The 15,503-nt window shown below is 34.6% G+C and overlaps 1 protein-coding gene across 17 annotated transcripts in view; it reads left to right on the top strand.

The window, feature by feature from the left end:
* Positions 1 to 15,503, top strand: part of LOC114287256 (putative LRR receptor-like serine/threonine-protein kinase At1g56140) — a 42,075-nt gene that overhangs the window by 22,511 nt on the left and 4,061 nt on the right. For 2 of the 17 annotated variants that reach the window (XR_014361975.1, XR_014361974.1), the window contains exons 5-25: positions 64 to 135; positions 389 to 460; positions 1,346 to 1,417; positions 1,529 to 1,600; positions 1,770 to 1,841; positions 1,933 to 2,004; positions 2,119 to 2,190; positions 3,051 to 3,122; positions 3,206 to 3,271; positions 4,501 to 4,566; positions 4,771 to 4,815; positions 5,043 to 5,107; positions 6,161 to 6,537; positions 8,335 to 8,533; positions 8,625 to 8,789; positions 9,390 to 9,508; positions 9,921 to 10,131; positions 10,227 to 10,461; positions 11,103 to 11,253; positions 13,538 to 13,916; positions 14,916 to 15,005. Coding sequence is in view for 10 of the 17 variants with exons in the window: in XM_082916009.1 (XP_082772135.1) it covers positions 64 to 135; positions 389 to 460; positions 1,346 to 1,417; positions 1,529 to 1,600; positions 1,770 to 1,841; positions 1,933 to 2,004; positions 2,119 to 2,190; positions 3,051 to 3,122; positions 3,206 to 3,271; positions 4,501 to 4,566; positions 4,771 to 4,815; positions 5,043 to 5,107; positions 6,161 to 6,537; positions 8,335 to 8,533; positions 8,625 to 8,789; positions 9,390 to 9,508; positions 9,921 to 10,131; positions 10,227 to 10,461; positions 11,103 to 11,253; positions 13,538 to 13,916; positions 14,192 to 14,331 (2,794 nt within the window). In the remaining 7 variants the exon portion in view is untranslated. Of the gene's footprint in view, positions 1 to 63; positions 136 to 388; positions 461 to 1,345; positions 1,418 to 1,528; positions 1,601 to 1,769; positions 1,842 to 1,932; positions 2,005 to 2,118; positions 2,191 to 3,050; positions 3,123 to 3,205; positions 3,272 to 4,500; positions 4,567 to 4,770; positions 4,816 to 5,042; positions 5,108 to 6,160; positions 6,538 to 8,334; positions 8,534 to 8,624; positions 8,790 to 9,389; positions 9,509 to 9,920; positions 10,132 to 10,226; positions 10,462 to 11,102; positions 11,254 to 13,537; positions 14,147 to 14,191; positions 14,347 to 14,413; positions 14,799 to 14,915; positions 15,006 to 15,503 lie in introns of those variants that run through there. The other 15 variants (XM_082916009.1, XM_082916016.1, XR_014361980.1 and 12 more) reach the window with 12 other exon arrangements.

Genomic DNA, 15,503 nt, shown 5'->3' with positions numbered 1-15,503 from the left:
ATATTTTATCCATGTGTAGATACACTCCTTTAATGTTTTGGCACCTCATTTAAATGTTGTTAGGACCGTGGGTATTAATGCATTATCGGGGGAGCTTCCAAAGGAACTGGGAAAACTTACTGATTTGAGATCACTGTATGTTATTTAATTTTTGTACCTTTTTAAGAGGCAACTTAATGCCAATGCATAGGCATATATGCAAATATGTACATGTATGTTCGTGCCAACAAATATTCTCTAAATAATATATTTTTTTTATTCTTTGTAATCTGTCTTTTGCTATAGTGGGTACTCTGGACCTCATTCAAGACATACCTCTTTTGTGCATACCATTCAAATGTTGCCTTATTTGAATTATTTTGATGTTGTTGACTTGATACTTTACCAGGGCCTTTGGTACAAATAACTTCTCTGGCGCTCTACCATTAGAGCTTGGGAATTTAACAAAATTAGAGCAACTGTAAGTGCTGAGACATTTGCTCACTTTTTCATTTTGTTATCCTGAAAAATGCTGCTTCTCTTAGAATTGGGAAATGGTGCAAGAATGCCACTTCCATACTATTGTGCACTAGATTCTAGTAGCAAAGAATTCTTGTGTTACTGCAGTTGTGCTGTATATTGAACATATCCCTAATTTGCTCACTGCTTAGATGAGGAAGCTAACCAAATACTTTTCCCTCGACTTTTCACTTCTTCCCTCGTAAGACAGTCCCTTCCGTTGACTTTAATCAGAAGAGAATTCCTGCGGAAGCATAGGGAAGTCTTCTACTCTCTTCTCTAATCTTACATTGGTAAGTCCAAAGGAAGACTGCAACTTGTTTGTCAGTGAGAGCAGAGACAAACTGAGCCAACCAACCAATGCTAACCCATAAAGAATTGTTAAAATAATAAAACAGGCCCACACATTGAATACAGAACTATGCTAATGCCCCTTGTTGTATCGCACAGGTAAGGTGCACCAGACTCGTACAACCTTAATTATCACGATCTATAAACCAGTGTCATCCAGTCTAGTCTGAAATAAACATTTCATCCATCTGGCTGTTTAATGAGGTATGCTAGTCCACATCACATAAAAATTCTAAGACACATACTGGAGAGCCTAGATTTCTGGGCATAACTAAGCAGTAAGCACGATCCTTTTTTATAAGAAATGTCAGTCACTAGATATAAAGATCTGTTATATGTATCATGTACCTTTCTACTGATTAGCTGATTGCTTGCAACCCATCTCATGAGTTGTCACCTCGGGATTTACCATCAACGAACAAAATTTAAATTTAACTCTGGTGTTGAGGACAAAAAAGTGTCGCATTTGTTTCTTGAACATTATCCACCTTGACAGTTACTTTGTTAGCTCTGGAGTTAGTGGTGCTATACCTTCAACGTTTGCTGCTCTACAAAATCTGCAGACAGTGTAAGAGCTTTCTGAACTATCCTTTTTGCATATCTGAGAAACTAAAATATTGTGTTCAGATTAATTGTTTTTGTTATCAATTATACTGAGGAAGAATTTTGGGGATCTCAGGTGGGCTTCAGACACTGAACTCACTGGTAGCATACCTGAATTCATTGGGAATTGGTCAAAGCTTAAAAGCTTGTAAGCAATCTTCTATGTTGTGTTCTCTTTATTTTGACAATCACACTCAAATTATAGCTTTACTCTAAAATAGCAATGTGTAGTAACTGAGATGTATAACACTCTTCAGCAATCCACTTCATTTTTCTTTTTTCTGTTTTTTTTTTTTTTTTTTTTTTTTTTTTTGTAGGAGATTTCAGGGAAACTCCTTTGGAGGTCCAATACCAACAACATTTTCCAACTTAACCTTGATGGAGGACTTGTGAGCATTAACTCTTTCAACAGCTTTTGTTCATATTTAGAATATCAATAAAGCTAATCTTCTCTTTTATAATATACCCATGCTCATCTAGGAGAATAAGTGATTTATCTGATGGAAGTTCTTCATTGGCGTTTCTTAAGGATATGAAGTCTTTGAATCTCTTGTAAGGCGATATGGTTATTGCTGGCAAATCTATTCTGTTTTAATTTTTCATTTTCATGCTCCTTAATTGCTCTTTTACAAAACTAATATAACCATGTGGTTTCATGCCTTGCAGAATTCTGAGGAATAACAATATTTCTGGTTCTATCCCATCCAATATTGGAGATTATCAAAGATTGTTACAACTGTAAGTTATTGCTATTAATTTCAGGTCAGCTCCCTTATACTTCAACCTGAAATTTGGCCAGTTCAGAGTCCGATGGGGGAAGATGGGGTCAAAACCAGACAGCCAACTCTATGAAGCAAATATTTTTAATGTATTTACATTTAGGGGTGTGCGCGGTGCGGGTCGGTGCGGTTTGAGAGAAAAATAGAAACCGTATGGCGGGTGGCGGATTGATAAAAGTGTCACTAGAATTTGCCATTTTCCTTATCAAAAACCGGCGGTTCGGTTGGCAAATAATGGCGGATTTGCCTTGGCGGTTCGGGCGGATTGGCGGTTTATAAAAAATATAATTCAAATTACAAAAATTAAATCAAAGAGTAAAAAAAAGACGAGAGATATCATGATGTTAAGCATCTTGCGAAGCTTTCTTCTGATGCAGCAAGTGTAGCAACAACATGATAATATCAACGATTATGCCATCAGTTCATTACAAGCATCTGTGGAAGCTACAGTGATCAAATACAATACATAAAATTCCCCTCGAGCAGTAATGTAATACTATATTCTAAGGTATAGAACAACAAGCAAACTTAAGTAAAAAAGAATTTTTAGAATCCTATAAAACATGATTTAATAGTGGTGCGGGTCGGTGCGGTTTGGAAGAAAAATAGAAACCGGCGGATTGATAAAAGTGTCACTAGAATTTGCCATTTTTCTTACCAAAAACCGGCGGTTTGATTGACAAATAATAACGAATTTGCCTTGGCGGTGCGGTTTGGTGCGGTTTTGGCGGTTTCGGCGGTTTCGGCGGTATTATGCACACCTCTATTTACATTATTATATAATGAATTTACTTGGCCATGGTTTATATAATTTTTCAGGGATTTGAGCTTCAACAAATTAACTGGACAGATTCCTGATTCGCTGTTCAATTTGAGCTCTCTCTCTTATTTGTAATAAACATCTTGTGCTGTATTATTTTAGAATCTTTCCAACAAATACTGTTTATTGCTTGAACTAATTTCTTTATGCCCAGGTTTCTTGGGAATAATAAATTAACTGGTACCCTTCCTGCACAAAAGAGTACATCTCTGCTGAATATGTAAGTACATCTTACGTAACAACCCACAGTCTAATTAGAATGCAAGTGCTGTTATCGAAAAACTATATGTAAGTTGAGAAGTTCTTTCGTTTTCTGGCACATAATGATTATCAAAAATGGTTTTCTTTTCCCAAATATGAAGGTTATATAATTTCTGAAGCATAATGTACCTTCGAACAGGTCTATGATGCAGCACAGATTTAATCCGTTTTGCCATAAGTATTCTTGACAGCAGCATATTTGTCACACAACCCTGCTACCGCATGCTAGAAAATCATGTATTAAGCAAGACAAAGATCCAAGTATACATGTATGTGTAAATGTAAATGTAGAGATGTATACAAAAATAGCCAACATTAGGGAACACACTAGGGGAGGTAAATATTAAATATTTGGACATACACTAGATTTCTGTTTGCATCTTCATCTGCCTGTGATGATTCTTTTCTTCTTTTTTTTCTTTTTTTTAATTTTATTTATTTATTTTTTCTTTGATGGACAATTTCATACACTAAAATCAGGATCCTAGCATTTTTTTCAGATGATCTTTTCTTGGATGCACATCATTTTTTGGTTTGATTCAAAGGGTATATATTTATTACCGATAACCATGTCCTATTAATGCCTCTATTTGATAGAAAAGTGGCAGTGAAAATGTCGTGTTATATAACTATAAACTTCTACCTACAAAATACGAATTTAATTTAATTTATTTATTTATTTTTTATTTTTTTGAAAAATCAGGTAGTACTTGATTCTGTGAATAGGCAGAAAGTATATGGAAGTCATGTTATGTTAAAGTTGATATGAAACACAACCCTTGATAAGCCATGTAACATGTGAAGGTTTAGTGTGACCCACAGAAGTTTACGAGAATCATTATGGATTCACTACTTTCCAATTTCAAGATCATAATGTACAATTTCTTTAAACATTAACGAGATACAATTAGGAATGTAAATAACTCTATTTATTGCTTAGAAACTTTTTTATGTTAATAGTATGCTGCTATTGTGTTTGGGGAGACATGGAGAAACAATTAATGAGTCTATGTATTTGAACAAAGTTGTTTTGGAAACTGGCATGTGGTGATACATGCAATCATGGGAGTATGTAAGGCTATTGACTAAATCCATAACTTCAGTGCCTAAATTTAAGACTAACCAAGTTATCAGGCATCAGTAGGATGGAACATCGACTGAACATTCCCATTATGTTTTTGCCTGCAGAGATTTGTCATACAACGAATTATCTGGGAGCTTTCCTTCTTGGATCAACCAACAAGACTTACAATTGTATGTAAAAATAAATAAATAAATAAAAATTGGTCCTTCTCTCTGCTTTTATTTTCAGATTTTGTGGTTTACCATCCTGGCATCCTGTAATAGTTTTGAGTGCAAAACATTTGTTATGATTGCATTTTGTACCTCATCGTATCTTCTGCATTGGTTTTATACCATTGAAACTAACAACGAGATTTTTTGGGATGTAATATGCAGGAATTTAGTTGCCAATAACTTCACAATAGAAGGTTCGAACAACAGGTGATTCTCTCCCGGCCTTATCTTTTTAACGTTATTCAGTAGCCTTTGAACATTCAATGTTGCTAAAGGAAATTTCAGTTATTTTCTATTATATTGTTTGGTGTTTAACACTATAAGCTGGTAACCAGCACCTTTATCGGCGGTGAAACATGCATGTGCTTAATCCTGCTTAGATTCACCAGATATAACACCTTCATAATCAATTTGCATTCTTCGTCTGCTTTTAGTGTTCTGCCTTCAGGATTGAGCTGTCTTCAAAGGAACTTTCCCTGCAATCGTAATGTTCCTGTCTGTAAGTGCCTTCATGACCTTCTTTTGTGTGTGTGTGTGTGTGTGTGTGTGAGAGAGAGAGAGAGAGAGAGAGAGAGAGAGAGAATCAGTAGGAATATGGGAGTCGAACTCAAGCCGCACCAATGGATATAGTAATACTATTAATTAGATGTCGTTCTGTTGAACGTCTATCAGCATTTTAAGTGAGGTAATGCATAATTGAACCCATTAAAATGCGTTGGACCCATATAATCAAGGTTTTGAAAAACGGTTGTGGTCGCCATAACTGGTGCAGTGATGCGGTAGCGGTTGCTAGGTGTAAAGGCCGTAGTGTAACGGTTGTGGTAACCTGAATCGTGATTTTTCTTATTTTTCACACACTTTGAAGAAAACTTACCGATACGCATATTTTTTTTTTTTTAGAATCACATTTATTGGGATTTAAAATAAATTTCAATCAATTTTTGTTAATTTTTAAGTATGATCGGATATATTTCATATTTTCAAATCACTATAAAATGAACTTTTTACATTTTATTTCAATAGTTAATGATTTTAAGAATAATTAATTTTAAATATCTACAAATTATTTTTTACCAATACCTGATAATTGAATAAAAAATATTCACAATTATTAAATGAAAGGATTATAAAATAAAAATTGTGCCATAAATTTAAAAAAAAAATTACAAAGAAAAAAAATTCATATAAGACTTTTTCTTTAGGCTTGGATCACTTGAGTATTTGTTAAACTTTCGTTTTTTTGGGGGGAAAAGGAAACTATTCAGAATATTGTAAAAAGGTGTAACGGTGTCTAACGGACTGTTTATGTTACACCGAAACGGCCGTTACACATGCGAATCTCCGTCACACCGCCATAGCGGTCGTAACGGGTGGTGGTAACCACTACAATCGTTACATAATGGCCTTACGTTATGGTTGCGACCACTTTTTAAATCCTTGCATATAATGCATATAAATAAGGAGTTATGCATGGCTGATTTTGATTTTTGTTAATTAAAAGCACATTTTCAAGCCCAAATCTGACGAATTCCTCTTTCCCATTGGCTTACAGATTCCAACTTTGCAGTCAAGTGTGGTGGTCCACAGATTGCTTCTAGTAATCAGATTATATATGAGAGGGATAATGAGACTCTGGGTCCTGCTACATACTATGTGACTAGCACAAACAGGTGGGCAGTTAGTAATGTTGGACGCTTTGGTGAGAACAACAATGCCCAGTATACAAGTTTCTCTTCATCTCAGTTCACAAATACTTTGGACTCAGAGCTGTTCCAAACAGCACGAATATCTGCTGGATCACTAAGATACTATGGGTTGGGGCTTCAGAATGGTAACTATACTGTGAATCTACAATTTGTAGAGCTAACCATCGAGAATCCTCCAACTTGGAAAAGTCTTGGAAGGCGTGTTTTTGATATATATATCCAGGTCTGTGCTGAGTTGTGGAATTGGATTAGCAATTGTGTTTTCCCTGTCCTCTTTTTGACTGAACTTTTTGTTATCAGCTCTCGTTATATATGTGTGGAATTGGATGAGGGGTATGTAATAAAAAACGGTGGTGCTACATGCACCAATTAGTGTACTAACTAATGTACCAACACTAATTATGACATTATTATTGACCTCACTCATTAATCACATTACAAATAGCAAAAACTTCTTAAATTATGCCACATCATCAATTGGTATACTAGTTAGTACATTAATCACTGAAAGGGTTTCACATCCATTTTCCATGTCATCATGTGAAAACTTTTTTCATACCAAATAAGAGATGGTTTAACATGGAATATGTACTACTGCAGTATTCTGTTTTATTAAGTAGTATACTTCAGGTATTTTCAAAATTTGCATATTCTATCCAACGTTTTAAGCTAAACTGGTTTCCATTTTGTTGTTAACAATTAGACTTAATGATTTATGTGGGCACATACCATCAAGATTAACAAAATCCTTGTTTTTTTTTTCTTTTCTTTTTTTATTCTTTTTCTAAAGGTCATAAATGTCTTGAAGTCTTTTAAACATTTATTCGACTGCATATGCACATTGAATTAATTTCATATGACTATCGTGATGTTATATTATATATTTTTTCAAGTGTATGTTTCATTTTCATTAATCACCGTCTAGTATTTCAGACCAATATTATTTGTTATTTTGTGATCATTAGTAGAACAGTTTCTCCAGATTCCCATCTCATAATGTATATGTCACACAACTCTAAGTTTGTTATCAGAGCAACTCCAAGGCTGCTAGGCACAATGTCTTCTAAAAGTACAATATTTATTTTTCCCAACTAGTTTAGCTGGTGTGCACTTCAAACCATACTCTTTATTTTAACTAATCAATTGAACTAATTTATATAATTTTTAAAAGAAAAATACTATAAACATAAATAAAAATATATAATCTTTTTATGATACGCTGTTAATGCAGCTAATGTTGACGTGATATTTGCATATATTTATTTATTTTTAAATATATAATTAATTATTTTTTAAAATAATATTTTTACACATCATATTTTTAAAAATACAATGGGTTGGAACAAGCAGAGAAGCAGAGATAGAGACCTCAAAACAGCGGGAAAACTCTTTTGCCTAGCAATGGAGACTAGCTAGATGTGGAGAGCAAAAATGAAAATGGGCAAAATTCCTCTTGTGATGCAGAGCGAGGAAGAGAAAACTAACTTCACTAGCAAAAATGCCTCATGTGGCCCTTTTGCGTCCTCCCTTGGAGATGCTCTTAATCAATTTAAGAGCTACATATAAATAACGGTGTGAAAAGGGTCATAGGCCATCACCTATTATTGTACTCATCATCCCAGAGTGTTGGAATGGGTGGGACTGGGTATAGATCTATCTTTGGTCCTTAATTAACTTAAACCATGTTGTCTCGTGTTACAGCCCGTGCCTTACCCTTTTCTGCCTTATTTTTACCTTTGCACCAGCCACTTATTTAATTCCCAGAATGTGTTCCCTTTCTCTGATATAGTTATTCTTATATAAATGAAATTTTGCCAAAACGTGGGAGACAACAACTGCCTCTGTGATTTATTCTCAATGTTTTATTAGTTAATTTCTAAAATCATGCAGTTTTTAATGATACATAGTCAAAGACACCCATGTTTTGTAGCTACCCATCTTTTAATTCTTTTTCTTCTTCTTCTTAAGTTCTGAAGTTCTTTTACTTCTGTTTCTTAAGCTCTAAACTTGTTCATTCTAGGGGAATCTGGAGTGGAAAGATTTTGATTTACGAAAGGAGGCAGGTGGGGCCTCTTTGCAACCTGTTCAGAAGGAATTCAAGGCTCAGGTATCAGAAAACTACCTTGAAATCCATCTCTTTTGGGCTGGTAAAGGGACTTGCTGTGTACCTACTCAAGGTACATATGGACCTTCTATTTCAGCAATCAGTGTCACCTCAGGTAATATGATTCAAAAACATTTTATGTGAGTTTAGAAATTTAAGTCTTATATTATTGATGCCAAGGTTTTGACAATTAAGCTTTTGTACAGACTTCATCCCCACTGTTAGTAACAACCTTCCGACCAGTAAGAAGAATAAGACCGGTTTGACTGTAGGGATTGTTGTTCCTATTGGAGTTGTATGCCTTCTGTCTGTACTTGCGTTATATTGCTTCATTCAACAAAGAAAAAGATCACACAAGAGTGAGGATGAAGGTAAAAATAGAAATAAATTAATAAATAAGCCAGGTTTATTATTGCAGTCCGACTTCTTCCCATGACAGATATGTTTTGTTTGCTACTTGCGGATCTACTCTTTTAGTGGAAATGCTTTCTAAATGGCACTTTAAAATGAATTTGTCCATACCTGTATGTTTGTGTTAAACACAACATCAGACTTGCTAAATGCTGTTTGTGCTTCAAATATTGTTCATACATGATGAAGATTTCTTTAGAAGTCCTACTATTAAACAACCTCCCTTACCTTTCTCCCCACCAAACACCTTAACCCTTTGGTTCTTTGTAAAGTGAGGGAGAAGAAGATAAAACTCTTACAAAAGGAACACATTATGGCATTTTTCTTTTGTTTCTTCTCCCCAAACAATTTTTTCATCTTTAATCAAAGACCATTTTGGATTGGAACTACAATTAAGATTAGTATATTTGTGGTTACACATTTACTTGTATAATCTGGTACCTTTCATTGATCAATGCGCCAGAGAATGACCATATCATTATAAGCTTACTAAATACATAAGCCGAGTTATTAATGACTTTTTAAATATTCACTGCCAAGTGTTTTTATTGAACTTGTAGAGCTCCGAGGGATGGATGCTAAGCCTTACACCTTCACTTATGCTGAACTAAGGGCTGCAACAGAAGATTTCCATCCTGCAAACAAACTCGGGGAGGGAGGCTTTGGACCTGTTTATAAGGTAAGTCACTCTTCTAATCAAGGACAAGCAGTTATCAAACATTTGATATTGCTTCATAAATAATACCACTCATCTGACTTGTAAGCATTCTATGTTTTTCTATAATTAGCTTCACAGTTAAAAATCATTCTTCCATATCACTTCTTTTTTATTTTTTTTCTGATCATTGTGTATAGCAGCAGTACACTTTTACCATCACATTTTGTGCCATTATTGGAGATGTAGTTTTTGTAGAAAAGAAGATAATGGAAAATCCAACCCTTGCAATTATAGCTATTTTGTGCATAAAGAACAGAAATTTATTGGTCCATATCCTTTTTCCTTTGAAGTTTCACAAATAGAACATGAGAAGAAAAAAAATCCATGGTTGAGACTAGACAGTTTATCTCATGTTTTTAAGTTTTGTAAATAGGGAACGCTCAATGATGGGAGGGTGGTTGCTGTTAAACAACTTTCTGTAGCATCCCGCCAAGGAAAGACTCAATTTGTCACAGAGATCGCTACTATATCTGCTGTGCAGCACCGAAATCTTGTGAAACTGTATGGATGCTGCATTGAGGGAGATAAACGATTGCTTGTTTATGAGTATCTTGAAAATAGGAGTCTTGATCAAGCATTATTTGGTATAAGGATATCACCTTTACAGTATATATATATATATTAGAATTTCTGAATGTGGAGAATACAAGAAATAATTAACTATTTGGTATTTGTGAAGTAGGAAACAGAAGTTTGTATCTAGACTGGCCCACTCGTTTTGATATTTGCTTGGGAGTAGCAAGGGGTCTAGCTTATCTTCATGAAGAATCACGGCTTCGCATTGTACATAGAGATGTGAAGGCCAGCAATATTCTTCTTGACTCTGGTCTCAACCCCAAAATCTCTGATTTTGGTTTGGCCAAACTTTATGACGACAAAAAGACCCACATGAGTACCCGTGTTGCAGGGACGATGTAAGATTTTCAGCCGGCAAGCTCCATATATTCTTTCATTATATTGGTTAATTTATAATTTTTTGATATTGTTCATAGCCTATGAAGCATGGGTACTTCGATAAACATGACGTACCCGTACCGAGTACTTACCAGCGTAGGGTACATCGTATGGTACTTTTACATACGTACTAGATACATGAAATATGTATCCAAATTTTTTCTTTTTAATTTTTGCATATCCAGACATACCTAGTATCTACCCAAGCTATACCGTACCTTAGTCGAAACAATATTTTCTTCTACTATAGAGATAAAATTCCTTTCACTAGACTTCTTTTCTATTTTAGTTTTATGCTTAGCATGATTTTAAAATTAAGCTATGGTTTGTAAGTTATTTAATATAATAACATTTAATTTTGGTTTATACATTTACTTTTGATATTAAATGTTAATTGTCGGTTTGATCTTAACAAATTAAACCATATAATCAATTTTTGCATTACTCCAAATTAAAAAGAAATATTTTTTTACAAACGTACCAAGCCATACCCATATGGTACCAGTACCAGTACTCGTACTCGTATCTGTACCTGTGCTTTATAGTTCATAGCTGAAGTAATATCTAAAAAATTGTGACGTTTTCTTGGTTGTTGGTGTAGTGGATATCTTGCACCCGAGTATGCCATGCGTGGGCACCTCACAGAAAAGGTTGATGTGTTTAGCTTTGGTGTTGTAGCTTTGGAGATCGTCAGTGGAAGGCTAAATTCTGACTCAAGCTTGGAACAAGAGAAGATTTATCTTCTTGAATGGGTATGATTCACTTTTTTTTGCACTCAATAAACATTGATTCTTTGAAACATTGGCAATTGCATGCATGGATATTCACTTTAGCTGTGGATATAGTATTTGTTGTGATTGGTTGAACAACACCTATGTGTAGTTCACTTTTGAAAAAAGAAGGAAACATCACTATACCTAGAAAAATTTAGGGGTGTTTTCTGATGTCACCTGTTTGTCATCTTATAATTGGATATCCATTACATATTTACATGTGAGTGCCATTTGCTCATGGGATTATTGATAGTCACCAAGACGGATATTGGCTTAATTTGCTTGAAAAAATTGCTATTCAAAACAAGAAAACAGCTTCCAGAAGCTTAAACGGCTATAAAGCACGAATACTTTAAAAAGGGAGATGTATCCATATTGGATATGAATCGGATACCGATACTCGTCGAATACTCGCGGATACGTATCAGATACTTTTTTAATTAATTTTGCATTAATTTTGGAGTATCGGATATTTAATTTTGAAGTATCGGATACTCGAAGTCACATATAGTTGGTGGAGTGGTAGTGGAGAGATTAGCATTATTCTAATAGGAATGCATGTATCAAAGAAATTTTTTATTTTTTATTTTTTGTTGGTTAGGTTACTAATGAGGTGATCCCATTATAAAAAAAAAAAAAAATTAAATCATCAAGTGTAATATATATATATATATATATATTTTATGAATTTTTTTTTTTCGTTAGGTTTTATTTTCATGCATATCACATTATTAAAATTATAAAAATAAATTTTTTTACGAACGTATCCCCACCGTTTCCGTATCCTACTTTTTTAGATTTTGACATATTGTCATATCCGTATCCTATATCTGTATCCATGCTTCATAGTTAAACGGTGTGTTTTTTTGGACTCTAAATTGTTTGAAAGAAATGTAGGAAATGTAATGAACTACATTCTTGAAAATTAGTTTGTTCACTCTTTGGGACCGAGAAATAAAATTTTCACTTAACTTACTTTTTTACAACAGTAGGGACGAAAATAATATATATAATATTATTTCTGAAGTTTGTTATGTAATTTTTGAGAAAGCGTAAGTGCACATAAGAATTTCACATAATGGAACACAAATGTGAGATAAAAAGATGGGCTCCATATGTGGATCCACTGTTATTATACAAGGCGAGGCATGGGCTTCATCGAAGCGAGGCTCATGTTAACGATAAAAAATAGATAATTTAGGCCTCGTTTGGCATAACCTATATAATCCATCTTTTTATCTTTTTATCTTTTTATCTTTTTTCCATCACATTACCTTTCTACTTTTCTGCACATCTTTTCATAAAAAGGCAAAAAGTGCACTTTTTTAGGACACCCTAAACCAACCCTTAATATAAAAAAAATAATTCAAGGTTCAACATAAGTAAAATGTAATATTAAATATTTTAAAACATAAATACCAACTAATCCCAATAAAAAAATAATTCAAGGTTGCATATAAACACAATCATCTAACTCATAAATCATAAACATTTGAAAATAGTGACATAATTGAAGTGTCTTAAAAGATAAGCCTATGGAGGAGGAGAAAGAGTAGAAGATTGAGGAGATGAAGAAGAAGAATAACGACAACTGTTAGTTATGTTTAAGAGTTTAATCCCTTGTAGTAGCATGTAAAAAAAAATGAGATAGTGAATTCAAGGGTAATATTTGTAATAAACAAACATTTTAAAAAAAGCGCACAAGTCGCACGCCTTGACCCTAAGCCTAAATTGCACGCTTCATGCACTTTTATGGCACCTATTTTACATCGCCTAGTCTGAGATGTTCCAAAGCACACTGACTGCGCCTTGATGAGCCTTGGGCCTAGGCGCACACCTTTAATAACACTGTGTGGACCCCACTTATGTGGTTGCCACACCATTGGCTCACATTTGTGCTCCATTTTGTGAAAATCTTGTCTTCCTAGCATCGTCGGTCATTTTTCTTAATTTTTCTTGCTAACCAAATAATTTTGGGAAGTGCGTCAAGGAAAACAAATTTGTTGGTTCAATGCTTTGAAACAAAAGCTACTCATTCAAATTCTTTGAAAGAGAACACTATGTCACTTACCATTTTCATATTTCTCCAAATCCAAATTTGAACACAGTGTAGCTCTGCCATTATGATTTGCATCAAATACGTTGTGTCTGATCCAAATAGCCAGTAGCATGGGCTGCCCACTCCAGTTATGTGATTCGGAATTCATGTATGATGCCTCCCATCTTGAATTCTCATGACATATTTTAAATTTTCTCCTTTTAGGCCTGGCATTTACACGAAATAAACCATGAAGTTAAGCTAGTGGATGCTAATTTATCCGAATTTCATGAGGAAGAAGTAAAACGAGTGATAGGAGTAGCTCTCTTGTGCACTCAGACATCCCCAATGCTACGCCCATCCATGTCGCGTGTAGTGGGAATGCTTTCAGGAGACTTTGAAGTTAGTGCTATTACTACACGGCCTGGATATTTGACCGACTGGAATTTTAATGACACAACCAGCTTTATGAGTAATGATACTCCAACTGTGAAAAAAGAGCATAGCCACTACAGCTCATCAACTAGGACAAGCATGGTGGCTGATCCAGACCGGTCACCAATAAATGATGCTAAACCTATGCTTCAAGAGATCATTGGAGAAGGTAGGTGAACCTTGTTTTTTTTTTTTTTTTTTGAGAAACAGAGATCAATTCTCCTGGAATACATGACATGAGATCAAATTTTGTGTGAATTTATTAGTTTCCTTTTGTCGCTGCAAATGTTAGTTAACTTTCAAGCATATCCTATTGTAATTAAGTTTGCTATTCAAAGCCTGGAATGGCTACATGGTCTTGGGTAAAACAACTCAATCTCAAATGCTAATTATTGAGGAGAGGGTGTCTTCATGCTTATATACTGCACATTACTTTTGTACCAGGCAATGTGAGACTTCACTTCACAGCCTTGCTCACACAGCATGCTCACTCAGCTACACCTACTGTGTGCAGGTTAGGGACACACACCCTATCCATTTTTGGGTATTTTGTTTCTGATATCATATTATACGATTTTGAGTAGAACTCAATCTCATAAGTTAGTCATTGAGATGATGGTGCTCTCATGATTATATACTGAGATTTTGCGTATTTTTACATCGTAGAGGAAGTATGTCAAGGTGAAGAGTCATGATGAGGTCTGGAGAGTATGGCCCCAAGAAGATTGGCCATTGCCAATCATGGCTTCACTTTTGCAAGGAAATTGTGTTGCTGAGCTTAAACAGTACTAATCAGAGAAGGGAAAAGCTTTTCCCTACAAAAGCATTTATGTTATATTGGAAATGCATCCCCACAAGCCCATCTAATCCTTGTACCCTGTTATGAAGATAGAATTGGATCCTGTCGCTTTACTTCCATCATTTGCATCTTTGTCATACTCCAGTGATTAAGTTGTATAAATAGATACCAACAAGGCATGGAATCAGAAAAAGTGACACTGAAAGTAATATTATTTAATCAATATTAAAGTTGAGAAGGTTGGAGAGTCAATGTCATTTATTCTATGTTGTTTTCACCGTGCAAATGTGGATGTTTAGCTAAACTAGCTAAACATCATAGCTAATTCCAAAAGTTCTTTCAAAATATTGAGCTACATAGCACATGTAGGTCCTCTTGATGATATGTTCTTCTCCATTTGCTTTTGAAGTCTGCTGCTAACTATCCTCAGCAATAGCTATCCTTTCTACACATTACATGGTAAGCTTCAAAAGTTTTTTTTTTTTTTTTTTTTTTTTCATTATTGTCACTGAACAACCCTTAGGTTCTCATCCCATTTTAGTAAGCACATGGTTTCTCTCCAGTTAACTAGAATCCAGATCTGAGAAGAGTTGGACCCTTTTTTGCAATATTTACAAGTACAGTTCACAAAGTTTTTTTTTTTTTTGAAAAAATATTCTACGAAGTTGTCCACTATCATCATATATGTATGGAAAGACTTTAGGCTTTTCTGTCAAAGTTGGCACTGACGATTATTTCCCATTTTGGGTAAAGATTGGAAGTGAAGCTCTTATGCTGGCGTCCGGATCCTCTAGAGTGGGATTCCCTGAAGTGATCCCTGAAGTGAGTGATCCGATGGCCCAAAATAAATCTAACCAAAACGGCGTCGTTTTGGTTAGTAATTTCACAAAAAAAAAAAGAAAAAAAGAAAGAAACTTTAATTCAAAATTTCTGCAGATGAGATATGAAGCAATACAA

The sequence above is a fragment of the Camellia sinensis genome, chromosome 2 (assembly GCF_055761805.1).
Source record: "Camellia sinensis isolate YWXY chromosome 2, ASM5576180v1, whole genome shotgun sequence".
NCBI lineage: Eukaryota > Viridiplantae > Streptophyta > Magnoliopsida > Ericales > Theaceae > Camellia > Camellia sinensis.
This window is presented reverse-complemented; position numbering and strand designations above follow the sequence as displayed.